Genomic DNA, 25,129 nt, shown 5'->3' with positions numbered 1-25,129 from the left:
CGAATGGGATCTATATCACTGTATTTACACCCTTGACTAAACACTTTATTTTTCCTTGTTTTTTCAGTCTCTAGCCTGAACAAAGTTACTTTTTGTAATAAAGACTTTTTTTGTAAGTAATATATGTATATGTTCACCTTTTATATTCATTTACCTTTTGTTCGAAAATTAAAATTGTGTTACAATAGTATCCCTTTGATTATTTTACGATAAAGTTTCTCATGCCTTGTTAAAACTACAGTTCGCCTCACATCTTTAAGTGAAGCATACACTGACCATATTTGGAGAGCACGGGTGTAAAGGCTCATATACCACGATGGCAAAATATAAAATACATGCCAACCAAATTTCTAGAATTGCAATTTCCAAGGACGCGAGGTTAAGGAAACGACGCGTCCTTACTTGGTAGGGGACGGGGAGTTGAAGGTACCCCCGGGTAGTTACTTAAAGCATTATTGTGAGACAATATGCTATGCCTTACATGAAGTACTGACAGAGATTATCTTTCTTCCCATTCCTGAAAATTTTATGTTTTGGGTAGAAGGTCACCTGTAGTTTATGTGATCCCTACACAAAACACAAATTTGTTACAGGAAAATATGTTTCACAAGACTATTGCGGTTAGGCTAGCTTATGGCTCAATGTCGCTGTTCATAGCGATTCTACACAATGTCTTCCTGTTGTATTACGTGGACATTTTTGTTTCTGTGTACAAAATTGATAGGAATTCCTTTTGGTTGGGAGAGGTAAGCAGTTTTATTTTGTTTAGAATTCCCTCCTTATTTTGACGTAAACGTGGTGTATTTTATTCATGTTTATTTGAAAATATGGTTTCGTTGTAAGGGAAATGATGAAACTCTTGTCTCCATGGCTTAAACAAACAATCGCGCGATAAATCTCAGAGGCTTGCTAAATTCAAGTCGATTTGTCGGCTAATGAAAATGATTTCCGATTATTTTGGACTTTCGTGTCATAGTAGTAATGTTGCATACGAAATAGCTCATTCTGCTACTGACTTGAACGTGTTATAAATTACGTCATCCGCAAATGTTCTGCTTGAAGTAGACCGTTTAGCATTCATGACCATTTAAACAAAAATTAGCATTTTTTGGGCTATCCCATTTAATGTGAGCTTACACCCCCTCCCCCAACACCGTTGACGAAATTTTCTTAAGATGAACTTAAGACACTGGAACTTCTAAAGACCGTAGGACTGAAGATCAAACTTTCTGAGGACTCAAAAAAAGTAGCAGAAAATCAAAACATTCTTAAGTTATTTAGACACACCATAAACACAATTTCTGTGGGTTTACGTACATGTATATTGTTTTAGTGCATTTTTCTGAGAACTTTGGGGAAAAACAAGCATTTTTCTGAGTGTTAGGAAAATTTCAAACAACCTAACCCTTTAGGTCCCAAGAGTGACCAACATCAATTTTCTCCTAACAACATCAGCAGATAATCAAGAGTAAAGGTTATGGGAATTACTAAATTGATTACCAAAGGAAAAACGCTTTGATCTTAAACCAAATTCTCTCAACTATTCTTAAAAAGAAATGTATGGAGATCAGTCTGGAGAATTTGTATGTGGATCTTGGGGCTTAAAGGGTTAAAAATCCAAGTCCAAAGACAAAGAAGCAAAAATGTCCAGTTTAACTGACTCCTAGGTTGAGTTGTTCAAAGCCTGTTTAGCTCCAGTTACTGTACACCGCAGGGCCTACTAGTTGTAATCTCAACCCTGGATATGGAATGATCATCCTTTGAACATAACTGGGTAATGGGTAAATATACACTTCCTATTTTGAAATGAGGATTCCGTAGATAACAAACTTTGTTTCAGTTCTTTGTTCCCAAGCCCAAGTGTATTTGTAACATGCTACTGGAGGTACAACTGTAACCTTGCAGTGGACTAGCATCCTATTCAAGGAGTAGCAACGATATTATTTCTAGGTGCTTCATGCTTCTGCGGGCCTGTTTACCAGGAGGTAGGTGAGGTAACCCACCTGTCCATATAATCTCTTATATTGTCACCTCGCCCATCATGATGTAAACTTGGTGAAATGAAATTAGAGACCATATGGACCTGTAGGCACGTTACCCCACCTACCTGGGGTCCCCCATTTTCATGTAAACAGGCCCTAAAATCTGTATAAGCCCTTGCTGTGTGAGCCCCATTGGCTGCTACACGTAGCATGCCTTTGTGGTGAGGCTGATTTTTTTAGGTACATTCATTGATTAGGACTAAAATAAAATATAGAAAGAGGATTTAAAATTTTTGCCATTCATATTCTTTTATTAAACCTGTACGTTTCTTCCACACTAGGCAATTTTTTTGGTATGGAACTCACTGAATGATCCTCTGTTTGGTTGGTTAAGTGACCACAGAGCACTTGGAAAAAACCAGTAAGTTTTTATTTACCTGACTGACTGTGACACTAATAACAAGCAAAGCACTCTGGGGAACTAATGCTGTAAATGCTGTAAATTACTCATCACTGTGGTAAGAAACAGTATAGTAATGTGAACATCAATGCTTTTCAACACTTCCTGTCTAAGAAGGAAACACAGCAATCTCACTATGGCAGCAATGGGATAAATTCCCATAAAACTCAAAATCTCTTCCTTCTTCACTTGCCACATCCAAATTTGTTTACTGAAAGATGAAACAAGTTACTCAAAGAGTGTTAAGTTGATGTCACCAAATGGGACAAAGGTATTAAGGCAGTGATTGGCACCTGTGGAATTCTGACCAATCAGGATTTTTTCATCTCTCTGATGGACGTCACAAATGAAAAACACAAAAGAGTCATTGTAGGCATTCCCTTACTTCTCCTTTGAGTGCCTCTCCCACTTTTGGTGTGTCAATAATTCTCTTCCTTTTCCCTTTACAATGTCCACCACAGAGGCTTAGATAAGCTCTGGCCCAATGAGCCCCTTTGAGACTCGAAAGCAGACTTTACCTTAACCTTAACTCTTTTTTTCAGATGGTGATAATCATAATAATAACAATAATAATTCATAATTATCTTTGTGATAAACGACGATTCAATTTACAGGATAGGAAAAAACTTTTTACACACAAGCTTTCAATATTTTGTCAGGCTTCGACATTGAACAGAGACGCTTGTTGTGAGCTCCTCTCAATCTAAAGAGAATTTTTGTCTCGTGATTCACAGTACAAATCATGTGACAAAATGCTCAAATCCATCACTTGAGTTCCACGAGGAATCGAAAGCTTGTGACTGTAAAAAGTATCCTGTAAATTGAATCGTTGTGTATTATATCACTATGACAGGATTAAGTAACTCTTTTTTTGTTAATATTTTTATTATTATTAAATGTTATTATTTTTTTATTAGAAGTAGTATTAGTATTAAAATCTGTTATGGTGATGATTGTCTTGTGCCAATTTTATGATTGGCTGTTAGTCACGTTAGTACCTGTACCATAATTTAGATACCAGGTGTACTAAAAAAATCATTCTGGTTGTCATTTTTTGAGTTAATATAAGTTTTGTTTTGTCCTTTCCTTTTCCCAACAGGTCAAGCCTTACTCAAGCAGAGATTGTTCAAAAACGTTTCAGGTATATTTCACAAATAAGCAATTTTACTTGAAGGCACAATGTGTATTAAAGCTTTTGTTAGAAATGGCTCTAAAGTCAAATAAGTTGTAATGATAAGGAATTCGAATAAAATGAAAATCAAATGAGGTTTCTAAAAGTATAAATTATCTATAAACATAAATATAAATTAAAATAAAATACAAAGATTTGGAGGTAGCACATCCACATAATGGTTCTTCATCTACCATTCCTGGCGTCAAATTGGAATTTAAAAATGTTGGTTCTTGAGGAGAGGGGAAAACTGGAGTACCTGGAGAAAAACCTCTCAGAGCAGAGAAGAGAACCAACAACAAACTCAGCCCACATATACAGCTGTTTCAAGAATGGTTTTTAGTAAAAGTGCATGCGACAATCCCAAAAGTTATTGTGGGTGGTTTTGAGTTCACTGTATTTCAAAAAAATTTCAAACAATGGCACTAGTGGCCAAGGACGTAATTTGCGAGTGCTAAAGGCAAGCAACAAGAAGTGGATATGACAGCTCCAGTGTCAGGAACAGTGTATTGATCATATTCCATACTACTTTTTGGGATTGTCGTGTGCTAATTTTTTGTCGACAACCTTTCTCGAAATAGCTGTGTATGGTATCAACATCAAAGTTTGAACCTGAGCCACATTAGTGGCAGCTAGGCGAGTGCTCTCACCACTGCTCCACCGTTGCTCCCCAAAGATGGTGCTGACAGTAACCTTATTGTTCCAATTGCAGAGCTCTTATGAAGTATGGACCACTGTTCACCTTGTCCTTCTTGTGTGTCTGGTTCCGCTGGTGCCACCCATCCATCCAATTTGTCTTATGTCTCTGTTTATATGATGGATTTTTAACAATGATAGACTTAAACCACCTTGCTCTTCTTGCTGACTTGGCATTGTCAAGTGATGATAGAGCGACTCTCAACTGGTACTGCTCGGTTTTCAGCGGATGTGGTTCATTGTCTGTATTCCTCTCATACAGATTTTGGAATAGAGTCAACATGAATTCATTTCATATATTCTGCACAATCCTTGCTGCGTTTTCACTGGTTGGATTTCTGGTCAGCTCGTTTTTGCTCAAACAACATATTGTTACAAAGAAAATTAAAGTGGATACTCCTGATGAAGAAGAAAGGTGAGAAATTTAATAAGTTGCCAGGTTGTCATTAAATTTTGAAGTAGCCATAGAAGATTAAGGATCACCTTCAAAGGCTGGTTTTCACTGCTGACGGAGTCGAAATCATAAGCGGAGTCATCAGAGCACCTATGACCTTGTGAAATTAAAAAGTCAGAGTCATGAGCAGTCATATGCGGAGTCACAGTTGGAATAATCAGAATGTTTCCATTTTCCTCCAACTCCGCTTATGACTAGGTCGCATATGATCAAGTGAAAACCAGCTTGTCAGAGTCAGAAGCAGAAGCAGAACCAATCACAATGCACACTCCCATGCTTTAGTTTTCTTCTTCCGCTTCTGCTTCGATTGATTACCCATAACACCAAGTTAGCTCAGATGTAACAGGTGTTACAGGTTACAGCCCTTAATGACAGCTCTGATTGTGTTGGGGTTGAGTACATTTTCGCATCACTTACTTTTTGGATAGCCGTAATATTGAGTAACCATCTCACATGTCTCCTTAAGTGAAATTTGTCGTTTTGCAAATGAAGTACTAGATGAAATTTCTATATAAGTTAAAGTATATTGTGCGGATTTCAATTTCTCCTCCCTCCCATGCTGAATTTTTCTCTCTTTTGTCTTTATTTTATTTAAGTTTATTTATCATATGTCATGTAATGGTAAACGTCTGCAGATTGACCTTTTCAGAGGTACTACAGTACACTACAGTCGTTTGACTGCATGTTTAAATCTGACCACTGTTTAGAATGGTCTCCCATTACACCACAATCCTCTTCTCACTTCTCACTTTAAAAAAAGGCCTTTAAGATTACACGGGCTTAACTGACACACTAGAAAGAGATTTGTTGAGAGGTTGTTGGAGGATAGATGCACAAGCAGGTGATTTGGCATTTACCCTAGTGAATTATAAAACTGAAGTTTTGAGTGCCAATTTTCCTTTCCCAACACCTCATAGGGTAGAAATACACTCTACAACTCCAGAAGATGATCAATCCCTTGAGCTGAAGTTATTTGTCAAGCAACTGGTTACACACTCTAATTTCTTGTGGTTTGCAGTTATGAACTTAGTACAAGTAAGTTGACATTAATGAGAGCGTTTTTAAGGGACAGTGTCACCAGGAGTAATCAATTCAGTGGAACCTCAGTTTAATAATGTCGCCCACTCTAACAAAGTCCTCAAGTTGTTATAACAAACCGTTATTCTTGGCTCCAGTTTAAATGTTTGGAAAAGAACCTCAGTATGAAGAAACCCGGTCTAGTGAACATATTTTGCCAGTCTGTATAGGCCTTTTTTTATGGCCTTTGCTTTATAAACATTTCTATACTACCCTTGGCTCACGCATGGATGGGACCCAGAACTGAGTGAAGAGAACTGAGACGGAGAACTTGCTTCTTGCTAGCCAAGAATGGAAAACGTGTGTAAGCTTCACACGAGCTTGTCAATTTTTAAGTCCACTCTTGTAAGTGTTAAACTCAAAAAATAGACTAGTTGTGATAATGTTCAGATAAGGTAGATGATTACTTGTATGTGAAGAACTTTCCAGTCATGCTCGCCGTCTAACACATCAAAAAGATAAGGTGTGTTGCTAGCTTCGCATATGACTAAATGAGTCCACTTATGTAAATTTTTACCATTTCCTTTGCAGGTGTTTCATTGCCACTTCAACAGTAATTTTTTCCCACTTTTTCTGGATAAGCTCCTTGGAGATTCCATTTCACCCGAGACAGGGTCATTTCTTCTGGGCGTGTCCTTCGTGGCCCCCCACATAAACAATCTGTATTTCTTAAACCTTTGTCGTCGTTTTGGAGTGTACTCTGTGGTTAAGTGGTTGTTTTGTGTAAAGCTCTTGCTTAGTATCATTATGCTGACGTTTGGACCGAACTGGCCTTTGCTGCTGTGTTTTTATATAGCCAGGTATGTTTCACTATCATAGAGTTCTGAAATTAATGAGCGTAACACTGTTAAGCCTTACAAAACTTGGCGAACCGTTTCCATGGTAGGATCACCGTCCTAGCCTTTGGAAACAGCCGTTTCTCCTAGCTCTTCGCCCCTGTGGAGCGAGGAGAAACGGCTGTTTTTGCAGGCTGTCAACATCCTAGCCGGGTCTACTTGTCTCCATGTAAACACTTTTGGCTCGCCCAGCCGGGTGAACTTGGTCAAGGCGAGACAATCAGAGCATGCGCAAGTGTATTTTTTGGCTCGGGCAAAGTTTTCTCTTATAAACGGTCGCTGAAGTTGACGCGGTTGGGAGAGTGAGCCTCCCCAGAAAACGTTTCTCCATGTGGGGCCTTAGTTCATAAGAGCTGCTGAGGTGAATGATTCAAATTGAGCTTCGAGTATTTGACGTCATTACTATGAGCTGAATTGTATGAAAAGGAAAACTTCAGACTTCATACTATACCACGCGAGTAAGGCTTTAATTTTCAGCTGAAGAGTGGAAACAGAATGGAATAAGAGTAAAGATTTTGCTTTTATAAAGCGTCTGGAAGGGTGAAGTGTTTGTTACATTGCTGTTAAATCTATCTATCTATTTCGGGTGCACCCGCACTGATTTTATAAGTCTGTCCCATTCCTGTCTGTTGGCCATGACAGGTGCAAGATCCTGCCTCGAAAGACAAGTGCCACTCTCTAGTTGGTCAATAAATGTTGTTGCTGGGCGCCCCCTTGAGCGTCTGCCATGTTTTGGATCCCAAAGAAGTAGTTTGGAAACAGTAAGTTTGCAAAGGTCGTTCGAAAAAGGCGAAAGTTCTCTTTGGTTTCCCTTTACGTTTTTTTTCCCAATGCCCATTAAGTTCAAACCTGTTGCTACTCCTTCTGATCCTTTTCTTGAGATTCAGATTGGGTGATCGCGAACTTACAATAAATTCGTTATTTACTCTGAAATGACTGAGACTTAATTGCAAGATAACCGTTCTTTGTTTCATTATCTTTCAGCAATCGTGTCTTCACCGAGGGGACATGCAAGCTCCTCAATCTGATAATCAGTGATCTTGTGGACGAAGACTTTGTTCTTCACAATCGAAAACAAGCGATCTCAGCGCTAATATTTGGAACGTCAGCACTTTTATCCAAGCCAGGACAAACCCTAGCTCCTCTCATAGGAACGTGGCTTTTAGCCGAGCAAACCGGCCACTCCCTATTCTACACGGACGATTTGTGGGCCTCGTCTTCCAATACCAGAACTAGTTTTCACGACAGCACTAACAGCGCATTACGTTGGGGCTGTTTTTATGTACTTGTGTACGTGCCTATCGTGTGCGCGTGTATACAGATTTGTGTGTGGACGCGATTCAAGTTACATGGCAGTAGACTTAATTGGGTCAAGCGGATGCGAGAGGGTCGTTGGTTTATCTCCTCGGAGGTTTAACTCTACAAAAAATTATGACCTTGTGGCTCTGTAACAGATAAATCGTGCGAATCGATGACTTTTTTTATTTTGCGGTTACCAATTTTTGCGGTTGGACCATCCTAGCTGTCTCGCTGTGAATCAATTTGTACGATTCTTGCAAATTGCATTCAAAATTCTTACGCTGATTGGACACAAAAAGACATGCGAACCAACATCCGAATACCGTTGTTCTTTATTGTTTGGGGGCTGGTGAAGGGCTTAACTATTTTTGTGGTTCGTGAAAGAAACCACTAAAATCGCAAAGATTAGAACCCGCAATAACAAAAAATGTGCCACACGGTGAGACTTTCTGTCTCTATATAAAGCTAAAAAAATGTGGAACTTGATTTGCAACATTTCTGCAAATCGAGTTGATCAGAGATGTTGCACGTTTTACCACCCAGTTTCGAACCTGTCTTGCAAAGTTTTTTTTCGTGGGTGGTAAAAAGCGTAACAGCGCTTTCCAACTCGTTTGCAGCAAAGTCGGAAAATAAGTTTTATGTTTTCAGTTTGTTGCCCGTTTTACCTAGTCTGCTACACAGCCGTTTTTGGTGTCGTCACGCAACGCTCCTTCCCACGACTCTAAAAACGGCTGTGTAGCAGACTACGTTTTACCGTACCTGCCTTAAAACCACAGAACTTTATAAAGCACGAAATAGCTGCAACGTGTACCCTGTTTCGATGATACTGGGCGCGATCCATTCAACCAAAGTTTCCGGAAATTTCGGTCCAAAACTCAATGGATCGGTTCGGTCCAACCGGAAAAGTTTCGAAAAAACAGGTCCACCTTTTGAGGTGGTCCTCTTTTCCCGGTCGGACCGGTCTGAATATTGGTTGAATGGATCGCGCCCACTGATGTGGTAGTATCGGCCCGAAAATTCTCTCAAGTTTTTCTTTAAACTGTAGGCTAGACATGGGAGGATACAAAGTGACTACTGAATAACAAAAGGAAGTCCCAGGCAAACGTCGAACCTCATCAAAATCTCCTCTTCTCGCTCATTAGCATGGGCTTTTCACGTGTGAAATTGGACGTCCTAAAGTGAACACTTTAAGGGGTCTTAAAATAAAGACTTTAAGGAGTCTTAAAAAGTGAGTCCTAAAGTGAACACTTTAACTGAGGAGTCTTAAAGTGAAGACTTAAAGGATTAAGTTATATAGGGCAATTTTATATAATTTCAATTGTAAGATTTATATAAGGAACTTTGCCCAGCATCTTAGAATGATTCCTTCAAGGTGCAAGTACACTATGAAAAATGCTGTTTTTTAGCTATTTTTTCAAACTTTTTCTTCCCGGCGTTTTCTAGAGTTCACCCTCTTATTTCGTATCCATCTTCTCTAGGGTATAACTGTTAGATTGTCGAATTGTACTACCAGTACCTCAAGTAACCCTTGATTGAATTCCCCCTCTTTGAAAAGGCTGTTGGAGTGCAAAACAGTCCGGGCGTGTGAGGCTCGCGCACTTCCCGCGTGTGAGCCTCTTAAGCTACTCTTGCGCTGCACCAAACCGATTTTGAGAACAAAAAAACTGATGACTGTTTTGCAGTCTTAGTCTCTGTAGAAGACCGTACAAACAGATTGGTCTTCGCCCCTCTCCGGCCCCGCTTCGCGTCCTCCTATATCTTTATAGTTTGAATTTGCGACTTTTTTGTAAACTAAGATTGTAATGCGAAAGAAAAACTAGCCTGCGAAAACATACGTTTTTTCTCGCTCTTCGTTTCGCGCGAAACGTCCCCAGCGGCGAAGAGCGAGGAGAAACGGATGTTTTCGCGGGCTAGAGGAAAACTTGCACGAATCCTGTCCCGGAGATTGAAATAGCAGTAAAACCACAACCTCCAAGCTCAATTGTAGTGCGGGTACCACCTAACTCTGTGTAACAATGCAACGATGATAAATTTAACTCAAATATCAGGGAAAGACGAATATATTTATATGACAGAAACGCGTTATATTCGATACTGAAGAAAGATGCTTCAATATTTTAAAAATCGAAAAGGAAGGCAAAGCCTCTGTGAAATCGAAACCATAACCCTTTTTTTTGTTTGTTTGTTTTTCCTACCGAATAATACAGTGACTTCTCATACAATTTACTTTTCTTTGCCTTTAAGTTGTTTTGTTTTCCTTTCCCCCGCTATTTAACAAAAATACTAGTTTCACCGTTTGGTTGCCCTTGACTGACATTGCATCATCTCTCAAAAGTCACGGGTTTGTGCCACGCATGCAAGGAAAGTGGACGTATGTCAGTTGTCACGTACCGGAAATACGGGTGACCCGATTCTGCCGATTCTCCAAAAAAGAACGGAATCGTAAGCCGGTATTTACTAAAAGATAAAAAGCTGGTTTCATTTTCAATCCTTGTATGTTAATTCTCACCAGGAAAATGATTCTCGTCGTTGGAGTTTTGTTTTAGCAAAGTACGTGACTTCTGTAGTGCGAAGTAGCGTCCATTGCGGTTTTTAGCGTGACACGTGACTTTGCTGATGAAATGGACAGACAAAGAGAAATAAAATTCAGCCAATCGGGGTAAAGGGTGTGTTTGTTTTTAGCTTTGCAAGTAAATTTTTCACTTTTATAATAGTAAATTTAGAAGCCTGGCATAATATAATATAGCCCTATCTCTCATTCTGCCGTTGTACTTGTTCAAAAATATCCGTTAACTCTTTAAAAGGTGGACGTTATTCATTTGGAATATCTCTGAACTCATTTCATCGAGACGTTTGCAATTTTTCTCGTGAGGGCAATTTTGGAGAAGGAACAAGGCTCTAAAAATCGGTGAGTACAACTGACGTCGCCTTCATCGTTTCGTCTTTGTTAGTTCGTTAGTTCCTTTCCTCTTGTTTTTGTTTTGTTTTGTTTTTCTGCGAACCTAAATACACCACTGCTTGGGTGTGCTAAAAATCTTGTATGATTCTTTTATTTAATAGCCTGAAGGAATTTTCTGTGCGAATGATGTGTTAGGGAAGTTTGTTTTTGTTTTGCGCTTGAGTGGAAACACTTACTTTGTCTGTTCAACGTGGCACAAAAGTGCTATCCAGGCAATTTAATATAATGCGTGACTAGCTTGGCAATATTCCAAGTTATAATTGCTTGCAGAATTACTGCAGGCTGCTGACTAATGATGTGAAATCCAATATCTAACAGAAGGAACACAAATATTCGGAAAGTTGTTGGGAGTTTTGCGCGCCGTCTTTTACACCAATGTGTCGACTCGATGATTGAAGCACGTGTTTATTGTTTGAAAAAAGAAAAATTAAAAAAAAACAACATAAGTTTTAGTCTTCCCACCGTCCCGGCCCCCTCGGGGGTGACGACCAAACCTCCCTTCCCTCCCCATTTGTTTATCAATAGCCAATCAGAGGGCGCTATCTACTCACCTGACCCCGAGAGATAAAAACAACAAACTTTCGATTGAGAACGTGAAGGGAATCAGCAGTTTTGTAGGTCTTGTCGTTGTTGAGATTTAGAAGTTTTTGTTTTTTAGTCTACATACGTTTGGCTTTCGGCGCCATAGCGTGCAGAGATTGCCAGCAAGGCTTTTCTGCATAGCTGTCTATGCTAAACTTTTTCTCTTTTGCTCTGGAACCGTGAAAAATGGCCAGTTCCCCTTCCTCCGGGCCTGCTGCAGCAGCTACAGTTCCAACTGCCTCCACTAAGAAGATGCGAGTTCGAAGCAAGTCTACCTCTGCGGTTGAAGATGTCAAAGACGAAGTCCAAACGACTAACGAAAGGCGGGCCATCGATGGTGTTAAGTCGAGCTTAAGGAATGGTTTTAACGGGACAGAGAACGGTTCCGAATCCTTGTTCGTCAAAACCCCGAAGGACAAACACCACGACAGAAAATCCCGTACTGGACGAAGAGGATTACCGAAGAAGGGTAAGCATCTACCTCCATTTTAAGCGTTCTTTAGTACATTTTTCATCGTAAACTCTGCTCTGGTTCGAAATAAACTCTCTCCGTGAAGTTGAACTAGTGGTTGACTTGTAATCTTATTTTCGACGGTTAAGCAAGACGTCGTATCAAAACACGTCTTTCGAGTTCATGAATATTGCATATGGTGCGGTTGATCTACGCAAAGCCACGCGGTCGATAATAGAGAGAATTTACTCAAAACTGGAGTCTTCATTTGCTCTTTAAGTATTAGGAAGTTAGCAGTAGTAATTTTGGAAGTAATAATATAACTTATATAAACAGAACACCAAACGGTTCATCTTCCTAGGCTTGCATGTTTTCTTGTCGCAACAAATACAGTTTAGCTTTTGCGCATAGATGTAAATTTTAGCTCCTTGTACAACTAGCCTAGCATATTAAATACGTGTACAATATTGTGTTTTGAACTGGACAAACCTTCAAATACTCTTCTTCGAAGAAGTATTGTTCATTCCACTTCTTTATATTAAACCTGATCTGCGTTCCTGCTTGCTATTTCGGGCTCATGCTTCGCTAGCTTTTGTACAAATGTACAAACTTTTGTACTAAAAACTGAAATGCAAGTTTTAAGTTTAAATGCCGTCTTATAAGCTTAACTGTAAATCTAGGCAGAAGGTCCTTCATTTGAACGATTCCTACAACCCTGCAGAAGTCTTTTCGGTTTCGCTAATTTAGAGGTTGTCGATGTCGGGTGTTCGTTTCATGCGCATGTTAGACTTTATAGCAGAAGTTCATGATGTTTCGAACAATTTTGTTAATCACAGAAAATCTTTACAGTGCTCCATCCGTTATCAATTTATAAAACATTTAATAACCACTTCCCTGAGAGAAAAAAAACGAATCTTCCGCCGTCTTGAAGCTTCAGGTTGAAGATTGGCGCTTGAGTTGTTTGTTACACCTATCTTGTCGCGGCAAAGAGGACCAAACGTTTCAGCTGTTTATACCAGGCGAGTGTTCTTTACAGAGGTGTTTCAAACTCATCAAGCGTGGGTAAATTGAGGAACAATGGTACTATGTGTGTAATGACTCATTTATCATTCATCACATTGCTAGAATCAAGGAAGTGGACTGGTGGAAAAACGGTTATTTTAAAATTCCATTCACTTGTAGTTTATCTTCAATATTATACTATTACGCCCAGAATAGAAAGCACAAGTGCTAAAGTTTTGCCCAGATTTCCTTAAAAAGAAAAGAAACTGAAAGATTGAGTGTATTAAAAATTATCAAAACTTTATATAGCAGCCCAGTTGTTAAATATACAAAAGTAGAACCCCTGCCCTCAGCCTCCAGCAATGGTGGGTAGCCATTGATAAGGCGTCAAAGATATCTTAGTTTTAGTTAATAGAAGATACTGGGTTGTTACTGATTTCTTGAGTTCAGGGCTTCTTGGCTGGTACAATTTTTTTTAGAATTCAGCTTGACGTGCTTGCTATTTTACATATTTATTTATTGGTTAATGATGTTTGTTTTGGTCATCAAAATATTCATTTCTGTACATATGCATCTCTGGAGCAAAAAGAACTTGAAGATTATCAAGCTGTCTGTTATTTGTAATTCCCTTCATATATATATGTAGTCACAATAACATTTTCAGATAATTTCTCACTAAAAATATATCCCTTTGTCATGAGTGGTGAAGGCCAAAACAGTGGCTATTGAAAAACAAACTTTGTGTTTCAGTTTCTCAGTTCAAACCTACAGTTTTTATCATGTAATGTGCTATTAACTCCTTCATGATCCTGCCCTGGCATATCTTAAGGTGCTCTTGACCCCTTAATTAACCATCTGTAATCTTAGAGGGGGTTGGGGGCATAACATTTATATTTACTGCGTGCAGCCTACTCCTCACATTTGAGGATTATTGACTGGGTTAGTCAGCAAAAAAAAAAAGAAGGTCAACTTAATAGGCTAATAAAATGGCAGGTGAGTTAGGCAGCTTACATGGGCTTTGAAAGTATCTAAAGAGCAGTGTTGGCTAAAGACAGAAGTAGGCAAATTTATTGTTCCACTGAATAATTGTTCTTGTGGTAACTTACCTTGACAGCTGGTGATTTTGTTACAAATAGTTAATGGTGACTCCTGGAACTCATCTTGTGAAAAATCGTGAGTCCCGGACGGTCCAGAGCCAGTGAGTCCTAGTTAAAAAATAAACGAGTCTGAAATTGAAAATTCTTGGGCCTTTATGTAACCAGACAGTTAATCTGAAGACAGACTTCAAAACTCTGTATCACAGTATACTGAAATTAAAATATAGTCCTTCTATTTTAAAGCGCAACAAAGGCTAAAAGAAATATGCATTGTTAGACAACTGCCAATGAATAACTGCCATGAAAATTACGTGAACGGGCCCGATATTTCTACAGATACACATGTTTAGATCGATCGATTGATCGATCTTGGCGCCCTATGGGATGCATGCCATGAATTATTTTGTGCTTTTGCGGATTTTTATGCATCAGCAACGCGGGATGCAGAGGTAACAAAATCACTGGACAGCATGATTTTCTTTTACAAGGTGGAGCAGGAGGAAAGGGTACTTGGGGAGCCATTGGTGAAGTTTTGGATGAAGATTATTTCAAGATCCAAGACCAGCATGATCCAAACTACGAATCAGAGGAAGATGAAAATGTAAGTAAAATAAAAACACAGAGAAAGGCTTGAAATTTTTTTGAAATACCAAAAAACAATAATAATAAATATTTATTGCTAAAAGTAGAATCCTAGGAGTTGAGAATGTATTCTTTTGGTGTCTTTTCATTAAAATATTTCTGTGAGGGCTGCACAATCTAAGAAGTAAAATGTAATAAGGCCATTTACTAAGTACTTTTAACTGAAACTTGACATTGTAAAGCAATGTCTGCTCATTTGAAGGTATTTTATATTTTCCCTATAGGAACCTTACGAGATTGAAATGTGTAAACCAGAGCTTACAGAGGAAGAGTTTAGCAAAAATATCACGCCTATTGTTCAGGTGAGGCCACAAGTTTTGGTGAATTCAGTAATTTTGAGTACCTTGTAATGCAATGTATGACAGTTTGTCTTGTTTTGTCCAGGAATACTTTGAGCATGGTGAAACTGAGGATGTCTTGGTAAGTACTGTTCTTGTGTTCATTGACCTGCAGGCATCTTTTAATTAATTCTGGTGAGATTGTTCCTCTTGATTAGGACAACACATCCTAATCTAGTGTTCCTGTGGCACAAAGGCAGAAGTTTTCAAGCTATCATTGGTGACTGCCGCCCTGCTAATTTTATCAAGGGCATCTCGACCGCAGGAAACTGCACTGCTTTGGACTCTTTTTTGTTTTCTTTCAGCTTTAGTCTCATTTTTGTGCAGATGTCGTGCCCGTAGAATAAGACGAACATGGATCCATAATCAATAATTATTACTTAGTAATAATTTACCAAGGATTCTCAAGAACTAGTGTTAATATATATACATCATCTTGATTTTTGGCCATCTCCTTAATTTATATATTTCATGTCAACAACAGTTTGCATACCGAAACTTGATGTGATATTATAAGCTGCTAAATAACTAGATGCTTAAAGTTTTGGATGATCTTAGACTATTTTATAAGTTGCGAGTCTACAAAATAATGGTTTTCTTGTGACTTCGACCTCAGTAAGTTGAAAGCCGGTTGCAAGGATTTTTTACTTGCAATTTTCGTCCTACATTATGTATACTTAGTTTTCTCTAGATGCTATAATGGTGTAAGGTCAATTGAGTTTTTGAACTATATTTTTGTCCACTGTTATGTTAAAGTGGTAGTCTGTTTTAAAATGTCTGTTCATGAGATTTTTTTGTGTTGCAAACTGCAGATGTCGTTAGCAGAACTTAACATTTCTTCAAGGAAATATAAGGTCAGTGCAGATTTACTAGCTTTCACTCAGTGAAAAAATAGAAGTTAGAACTGATGTTTATGATTTGAAGTTTTTAAGTGATCAACATATTTTCCAGGAAAACTTTGACTTTGAAAAGTTTTTTATAAATAGTTATTATTATTATTAGTTTCCAAACCTACTTACTTTTAAGTCACTTGTAAGCCTGGCAAGGTTTTGTTGCTGTTCTGTTAATTAGCCCAACCATAACTGGACAATTACTCCTAAGTTGACAAAATGATATAATGTTTAAATTAACACAGGTTCCTGCTTTGGCTGTTTGCCTTGCACTGGAAAAGAAGGTAAATAAATGCTATTAGTTTTAACATTCATTATGGTTTAGAACTACAGTAGAAACCCAATAACTTGCACTCGGGTAACTTGAACTCCCCTCTAACTCAAACTAAGTCTAATTTCCCTTGGATTTCACCCCACTTTTCAGTCACGTTTACTCAGTTAACTTGAACTCAGATAACTCTAATTCCCCGCTAAGTTGAACTAAATTTCCTTTCCCTTGATCAAAGATTCACTAAAATTTACCTCAATAACTCAAATTCCTGTTCTTGTAATACCACTCGGATGCCATCCCATAAGCTCATCTTGTTGTGTAAGGGTAAAACCACCAAATCTAACACTGGTCAACACTACAACAATTCAGTTTTAATTGGTTCAACAAACAGATCTTGTTTTATCATAAAAAAATGGTAAACATGTTACCATTTCTAATGAAGTAAGTTTAATTTGCACTGCACTATACACTGAAGTGCTGGAAAATTAGTAACTATCAATTTTTGACATGGCACATTGAATTTTGCAATCGACCCGTTTCACTCGAACCTTCGCTAACTCGAACTATTTTTCCTTTCCCTTCAGAGTTCGAGTTACTGGCTAGGGGTTCTACTGTATTTTTCTTTTCAGAGTTCATAGTTTGTTCCAGGAAGGGAGTGTCACCTGAAAGTTTGCTGGCCCTTTAATGTCCAACAAATGCCTGAATAGCTGAAAGATGTGAAATATAGGGTTGTGTCACATATTTTAAAGGAACAAGCTGTACAAAATGTTTTTCTGTGTTGATTTTTTGCAAAACACTAATTACATGGCTTGTTATGTTCTGCAACACTTAAGTTTGAATTAACATGATTTGTTACAGGGAACACAAAGAGAAATGGCATCTGTGTTGATATCTGATCTTTATGGCAAACAGCTTACCCAAAATGACATTGCAAAAGGTATGTTTTCCAATATTATGTACAATTAGCTTTAAGATAAAAGGTGGCTGCAGGGAATAATAAGTTCCATCTTAGATAAGTCCATCTTATAGCAGTGTTGTCCTTGTCAGGCGGTAACCAATAAAATTTACGGCCTGAAGCTACACTTCTTACCATCTGCAACCACTTGAAGGTCGACTAAAATTAAATAAATAGTTTTAATAAATATGCAAGTTGTGATCTGATCCGATTCTCACAAGGAATGAAATTACGCCGCTCTGGTCCATATGTTTGGCCTTACCGGCCATGAATGGTCCCTTATCCACTGAGCTGAAATAAATGCTGTTATAGAGAGCCAAGTAGTGTGGCTGGAGAATGGCAGTCAGGCCACGTTTAGGTGTCTGTTTTAGAAATAAGTTTCTTCCACAGAGGTGTAATTTAGTGGTAAATTATTAATTTCTTAAAATTTGACCCACCTCTCTCCTTTGCTATACGCAGCTTAAACGTTATACAGCAACTCATTACCCCCTCATGACTTAGTTTATATTTTTAAGACTTCGTTGAAAATTACACATCAAAATCAAGCTTGCAATGTAATAAGGGTTCACAGATAAGTGATTTTAATATGTTTTATTATGGTGTAGTTATCAGTTGGTGAAACAAGACTGATATTTTTGTGGAATTTTTAACTTTTAGGATTTCAGCAGCTACTTGACGATCTTGATGACCTGTCCTTGGACACTCCAGAAGCCCCTGAGGTTAGTTCCAACCTGCACATTAATAATGAATTAATAATTTTATAACTGTAGAGTCACGAGTCTGTGTACTTGAAGTTTGCTGAAAACTGGTTTATGAGGGGTAGGGTGGTGGAGTTCCTGGATCCACCCCTTGAAAGTGCTGGTAGCTGTAGTATAATAATGCTATTGCGAGAGAGGCCTACTTACGATTATTATTTTTTGGCTTTAATTTGCATGTGAAGGTGCTTGGAAAGTTTATTGCTCGTGCTGTTGCTGATGATTGTCTACCACCAGCTTTTATCACCAATTTGGGTGACACTCCTGAAGAGTCTAATCAACGGTAAGCAACTCATGCAACTGCTTTTGTAAGTGTGTGGAATGACAAGCAGCTCTGATCTTGAGACGTTTTGATTTAACAGTTAATATCATTGTGAACCTGGTAAGCGTAAAGTGCAAGGCTCGAAATTGCGACTGATACAGTTGCCACTGTGACTAACATTTTCTCCTTGGCAACTAAAACTTCTGGTTTAGTCACCATTTTTGCGTCCAGATTTCTCTATGATTTAGATTAAATTAAAAGACTAAGGTTAAAACAAACATTCCATCTTTTCTTGCTTTGTTGTTGTCATAAAAAATATGCCAAGTTGCATAAACAAAGCCAGTTTACCTCCAATTGTATACTGACTCCTGTCCGGATATTTTCAAACAATCAAATCTGATAGATTGTGCCTAACTATGAGCTGAGTAATTTACATTATAAAAACTGGCAACTAAAAATTTGCATTTGGCGACTATTTTTCTTCAGTGGGTCACCAAAAGGCGACCTGAGGATTTTTTTAATATCGAGCCCTGAAGTGACATGAACAGATCATCAAAATTGTAGTCAGATAATCCGAATTCTATAGCTGACTTGAGGTGAAAAACAAAATTGAATGCCACAAGACAGTTGATGCCTTCGTGGGCATCCACCTCTGGAAAGTGACCACCTCCCATAACCGACCACCTATCAGTAACACCAAACTTTTCCCAGTCAAATGCCTACAATCAGAACCTCTCGTAAAATATGACCACCTCCCATAAGTGACAGCAACCACTTTTTGGCCTGATGGTTTATTATTTTTCATTGTTTGTGTCCTCTTGTAACAACCTGATGCATGATGTGGTCTCTGTTCACTGTATATACACTATGCCGCTCACTATATATGTTACAGGTCAAATTTGACTTCAAGTTTAATAATTTTGATTTAACCTAGGTTGACTATCAATTTTCTTTGTCTCCTTTCCCTAAGAGACACAAAAAATTGGGGTTCAACCTAGGATGAAAATATTTAAGCTGAATTCAAATTTGACCTGTAACATATACGTGACTAAGAAATCCCATGCAATAAATCATCTTCCAAAAATTAGATGTGGCGGAACCTCTTCTTGTTAGAGACACCTGTTTGTTGATTCTTGTGAGTGACCACCCCCCATAAGTGACCGCTAAATCATTGCATTTTGGGTCTTTGCTAAAGGGAGGTTATTAGAACGGGCATTACTAGGAGTGACCTTTGAGTTAACCACATAATTTTACAATTTAACAGGAAAGCACTAACTGAAGCAGATCTGCTGTTGAGATTAAAGCATGGAATGGTACGCTTAGACAGTGTGTGGGGTATTGTTGGAGGACGCCGCCCAGTGAAGCAACTTGTTAAAAAGGTGAGGATGAATTCCTATTGCTTGAGTGTTTCTGCTTCCAACACAGCTGCAGTTTTGGGATTAAAATACCATGCTGCATCCCTGTCAAAATGGGAGTGGAAGCCAGAAATTATTTTTGATGACATCTACAATATCACCAAAAGCGTCTGACTGGGCAACGTGGAAAAAGCTGTGACGCTGTTTTCCACATTTTGACCATGCTGTTCATATTTTTCCAATGTCTTTGCTTTGCTATAATACAGTATAACAAGTCACTTTATGAGTGGTCCCAAAATTCCAGATCATTATCAGATTAATATTTTTTATTATTAACTGTATTTTTCTCCTGTAGATGTTGTTGCTACTTAAGGAGTATCTGAATTCAGAAGATGTTGAAGAAGTGAGTCAACATTCTGAATGTATTTTAAAAACTGAAAACATGACTAACTTTTCCAGTTTGATATTGATAAATTATTTATTGCAAAGAAGGCACTAAGAAGATAAGACAATAAGACTTGCAAGCTCTGACTTGGTAATTTTTAAGAAGAGTAATGTAATGAAAATTAAAGCTCGTGATGAATGATAAATCCATCATTTTTTTAAGGCAAGTCGCTGCCTCCGTGAGCTGGAAGTACCACATTTCCACCATGAGTTGATATATGAGGTAATATTTTTTTTTGTTGCTTTAACCACCCTACTAATGGATAATCAGACGTACTGTCATCACTTAAATACATATATCCCAATCTTCTCGCAACTCCACCACCAAAAAACACCGGCTTATCCTGCCAGTTACGCAGGCTAGTTCTACAATAGCAGCCATGGAGAGGAAGCAACAATTTTCAAGATTATTATACTTGTAGTAATTTCAAATTTCTGTTTCACTATCGGTTGGGAGACTTTGCTTATAGGCATGCCTTCACCATCTATTTGTGTATATGCTCCTCAAAGAGAGATCAAGAAGAAAAATTTATAAAGTTCTTATTACTTCATGGTTAAAAGAAACATTATATAACTAAACAATCCAATGTTTTGGTTCTAGTCAGAATTAATGAAGGCAAAAATTAAAGGCATGGTCTGTACCTCAAACCATGATAGATAAATGTAGTGCCAGGAGCGGATCTAGGATAAACACTGACCTATTTCCCTTGGGAAATTTTTTGGAATTTTGACTCCCTAAAGTCCCTTCTCCTGGGTTTCTGAGTAATTCAGACAAGATATTCACTGACTGTCCACACCATTTTCCAGATTTCATCTTAAAAAGTTTTTTTTAAAATCAAAAATATATTTATTATACGAAGAATCTGACCGATTTCCGTAAAACGGTGGAAACTGGTGTAGATCCGCGCCTGAGTGCATACCTTTAAAATCTAAGTTGGTGCTGTTCCTTTATAGAATATTATTATCTTCAGATATTATTTCCTTTTAAAGCCAATGTTACTGTATGTTCTATTGACAGGCCATTGTAATGATGCTGGAAGATGGCCATGAACGAGTGATGTCCTTGATGAGAGACTTGTTTCAGTTCTTCGCAAAGACCAACTTTGTCACCCCAGTCCAAATGAAAAGTGTAAGCTTTTGGACTCATGACAAGATACCTTATATTATTGAATTCAGTTGAGTTATGGTGGCACTAGCAAAGCAAACCAGGCTTAACTTCTTGTTTTCTTAAACTACTTTCTCAGGGTTTTGAACGGGTCTTTGAGTCATTTGCTGATATCCAGTTGGATGTTCCACATGCCCATACTTCCCTGGAGAAATTTACAGACATGTGTGCTCGTGATGGAATAATTCCAATTTCCCTGACTTTGAAGGTTCCATCCAGGTATGAAACACAATCGATATCAAAATATTGTTCACCGTTCCCTGGTCATAAAGTTATTTGTCTCTTATCAGTAAGTTATCCAACAAATTTTATCAGGGCGCACTAACGATAATAATTTTTGGTGCTTTAGGCAGTCTTAGCGTGTAAAAATTGGCCCAAGTCTTTAAAGTTTCAATCCATGTTGTGTCCCTCGATGCTATCTGTAGCAGCACATGACAGGAAACTATGTTGATGCCTGAATCTAGTCTTGAATAACAAAACTGGACCATTACATTTGGAATTCAATTGATGCGAAGACACGTCTTTGTTTTCTGAAAAGAAAGCAATCAGCGTGACAAAGCCCCCTCGAAATCCTTAAGAAACCTCTTCTGTTTTGCATTGACAGGGGTCGCAAGCGCTTTGTGAGTGAGGGTGATGGAGGACTAGTAAAGGTATAACTCACGCAGCCGTTCACCCAAGGAGCAATTGATGAGCCAGACCTGCAAATGAACAAGGCCTTCTTAGAACAGGGAGATCTTTCGTGGTTAAAATAATAGTCACAAACCGGCACCTGACCTCTGAATTAGTTTGATTGGTGTGTGGGATAATTAAGTACTGGGAATGTAGACACTTACTGTTTTTTCCAATATTCAGATCTGCAAATTGGATTGCCCCCTTATCAAATTATTGTCCTCTGTCTGGTCAAACCAGCGTGCAGACGTTTCTTATTTGATTCGAATCAGTATAGAATTTTGAGAAAGTCTGCCCAAACTGGTTGAAGGGCAGTAAACTGATGAAGTAAATAGGAAACGTATGTGAGCAGGTTATAGATGGTCTGGTCCCGTTATTCTTCACATTCTAAATCAGGCCTGTTTCAAACGTCGTGCTAAGCTGGGCCGACTGTAGCTCCGACTGCAGCACGACGCTAGCACGACTTGGTTTCAGACATCAAATTTAATTCAGTCGAATAGAACGGCTGTTGCCGAAAACAAAACACAAAAGTAAAACGGTTTAGCAAACTTTTTAAATGTATTCTAACGTGTGTATAATTTATGAATTGAGTTCGGCACGGCAGTAGCGCGATGTTCGAAAACAAGTGGAGCTACTGTTGTGCCTAAGTCGAATTTAATTCGATCAATTTAGTTCGGCGCGGCAGTAGCACGACGCTTGAAACGGGTCTTACTCTTATCCTCTCTTCAAATTTTCGGTAAGACACTACGAAACGTTTATCAGGGATTTTCATCTCACACGTTGTTACAATTTACCTTGTTTGAAACAATAGTTGATTCCAGAGTGAACTGCAAGGGTTTAAGGTCATCTCGCCACCAAACCATCTCACCAACAACGAAATCGCCATCAAGATGTCAACTCGCCAACACATAATAATTCTGCAATAATTGACACAGTAGCTAGGATTTTTACTTGTTCGTCAAGCTCAGTACAAATCTGTCGATCTGTGCTTTCGATGAGTATTAAGATATGTAATTGTTGGTGTTGATTTCGTAGGTGGCGAATTGACCGGATATTACTGCAAGCTTGTACGTGAATGAATTCAGTTTCGGTATTTGCACCCGCTAAAATAAAAACCTAAACCTGTGCCCAAGTGAAAAATACTCTGTTTTTGTACAGGTTGTTAGGGATCATTCACGTAAAACTGCCGTAGCATCTTACTGAGTTTAAGTGCGAACAACGTCGAATTGTGGCTTGGAATTTAAACTTTGGGAATAACTATTTCAAAATTGATTTAAAAATGCTCCAAGGGTGTTTCTAGATTAATTGGAAAAAAAAGAAAGTGAACACAAAACTTCAATGGGATAACTAAATGGGTAGTTGGTTGGGAGAAGAAACGTTATTTTCTTGTAATGTAGTTAGTCCGTTTATCTTGGGCACTAGGGAAAATTGCTTCTGTATAATTATTCAAATTCTCATTCTTAGGATCGCTTTGCTTTCTCAGTAAGGATGTGTTTTTCGATTGACTGTTTTTGCGGACTGAAAACACATAGGAACCTTATTGCAATTTTCTTGTGAGGATCTTTCAGTCATTGGAATCCTGTATGAGTTGTCTTTAGAGAAGTGAAAAGAGAGAAAAGGAAAGGGGAAAAAACTAAAATAACAAGAAAAACGTTCGGTCAGTCAAACGCGCCATGTTAGCGGCATATGTTTAGTTGTCTACAGGAAGGTTCTCTTTTTTCAGTTTAATTTAATTGGTACCAAATCTCAATTACTGACAGTGCAAAATCACTCTAAGTCATAACTAAGTTTTCTTATTCAAACACGTTGTATCTCCCTGCTCGTATGTGTAAACTGTACAGAAACTCTGGCTTTAAAAACTCAATAAAATAAATAAAAAATTCAAACGAAAAGTATCGAGTGATGTTTCTTTACCTTATCTCACAATAGCATGCAACGTGCTTAGGTAACTAACCTTCTCTAGCTAGCCGTGGGACTTAGTCCATATTTTATATTCCCTGTAAGCGGTGGTCAGCTCGAAAGCTCTGCTCCTCTGTCCACTGTACACTTCCGCAAAAAGCCATTTATTTCTGCCTATTCAGTCCTATTTCACCCAACTTGTAAAGTAAATAAGACTGAAGTGTAACTCAAGTTGACAGTTGGTCTGGCTGTTCCGAATATCATTATCTTCTTTCCTTTTGAAATTATGTTATAATCCTTTAAGTGTCGCTTATTTCGGGATATTCCTTCACGCAAGACCCTAGTAACACCTTTATGGATGAAAATATTTGCTTTCCTTCCTGATTGAACACTCTACGCGAAACCAGAATCTTCGATGATGACGAGAGTCTGTGCCACTTTCAGATGGGGGCTGGACCTGGTCACTCGATAGGAGGCTGTCGACGCGTGGGAGTACCGCTGGCGCATCGAGACACCCAAGGCTGGAGACTGGGCCCTATCCATGCTTGGCTAGGTCTTCAGCCATAGATGTCCCGACAATGACCACTCGGTTAGCTTCGCTAACCTGCTAACGTTGCTTCATGCTCATTTGGGTAAATTTTGCGGAAAACCGAAGGAACTCAAAACAACCGTCTATGGCTACGATCCCTTTTGAGTTCTTTCGGTGTAGTGTTGATGTCTTGCAAAGTTAATTTTCACTTTGTACGATCAACGTTGCAGTATTCTGTTTGCAGAATTTAATATGTCTGCTCGTTATTTTTGCTGATCAGGTGTTTATAGATCCTACGTTCTTGGGCATATTCGTCTGCTGTGCTTTGCAGTCCTTTGTGGTTATTCGTACTTTTCTATATATACCTTGTTGGTACTTAACTATTCGCGGGCCTTTAAATTCGCGTTTTGGCGATTATACGCGATTGTAAAAAAAATCGCAAAATTAAAGACCCGCGAAAATAAATCCTCGAGAAATTTAATACCCTTAAATAGAAAATTCAAATGGCAATAATTACATGTAACAGGTATATGTAATGGCACAAAGACAAATTGCTAACTGGTTTTTCGAGGTTTTACTGGTAAGCTTCATTTTGTATCTTCCGTTGTGAAATTACCCTGGGTGCCAGAGGGTTTTTTTCTCACACATTGATTGTTCCAGTTTATCAATTTTTTATTTAAGGTTCAGACTTTTTTAAAAAATAAAATGAAGTTGAAAACGCTTGAATCGCGAAATTTAATGCCCTTTTTTCATATTTACGTGCTGAAATCGCGAAAATATAACCCCGCGAAATACTGTCTCCTTAAATCGCGAAATTAAGTACCAATAAGGTTCGCGCGAGTTACTTGGATGGATGCCTCTTCGATCGGGATTTCGCCTTCTGGGCGAC

The 25,129-nt window shown here is 38.4% G+C and overlaps 2 protein-coding genes across 3 annotated transcripts; both read left to right on the top strand.

Annotated features, from left to right (window-relative positions):
- Positions 1-478: 478 nt before the first annotated feature.
- LOC140933673 (transmembrane protein 180-like) lies at positions 479-8,660 on the top strand. The gene is made up of 7 exons (XM_073383281.1): positions 479-746; positions 2,324-2,403; positions 3,542-3,583; positions 4,326-4,724; positions 5,681-5,798; positions 6,372-6,640; positions 7,661-8,660. Exons 1-7 carry the CDS (start codon positions 600-602, stop codon positions 8,091-8,093), a joined length of 1,488 nt encoding a protein of 495 aa, XP_073239382.1. The 5' UTR covers positions 479-599; the 3' UTR covers positions 8,094-8,660.
- Positions 8,661-10,749: 2,089 nt separating this feature from the next.
- Positions 10,750-23,704, top strand: LOC140933672 (programmed cell death protein 4-like). Of its 2 annotated transcripts, XM_073383280.1 has the most exons (16): positions 10,750-10,883; positions 11,711-11,985; positions 14,555-14,667; positions 14,933-15,010; positions 15,093-15,128; positions 15,859-15,900; positions 16,182-16,220; positions 17,066-17,144; positions 17,820-17,881; positions 18,103-18,200; positions 19,444-19,558; positions 19,890-19,937; positions 20,142-20,201; positions 20,997-21,107; positions 21,223-21,362; positions 21,748-23,704. In XM_073383280.1, exons 2-16 carry the CDS (start codon positions 11,769-11,771, stop codon positions 21,797-21,799), a joined length of 1,290 nt encoding a protein of 429 aa, XP_073239381.1. In that variant the 5' UTR covers positions 10,750-10,883; positions 11,711-11,768; the 3' UTR covers positions 21,800-23,704. The 2 variants fall into 2 exon arrangements, with proteins under 2 accessions (XP_073239381.1, XP_073239380.1); XM_073383279.1 differs by lacking the exon at positions 10,750-10,883 and having other exon boundaries at positions 11,475-11,985.
- The last annotated feature ends 1,425 nt before the right edge of the window (positions 23,705-25,129 follow it).

The sequence above is a fragment of the Porites lutea genome, chromosome 4 (assembly GCF_958299795.1).
Source record: "Porites lutea chromosome 4, jaPorLute2.1, whole genome shotgun sequence".
Taxonomy (NCBI): domain Eukaryota; kingdom Metazoa; phylum Cnidaria; class Anthozoa; order Scleractinia; family Poritidae; genus Porites; species Porites lutea.
Note: the sequence above shows the minus strand (reverse complement) of the source record. Positions and strands in the feature narration are given on the sequence as shown.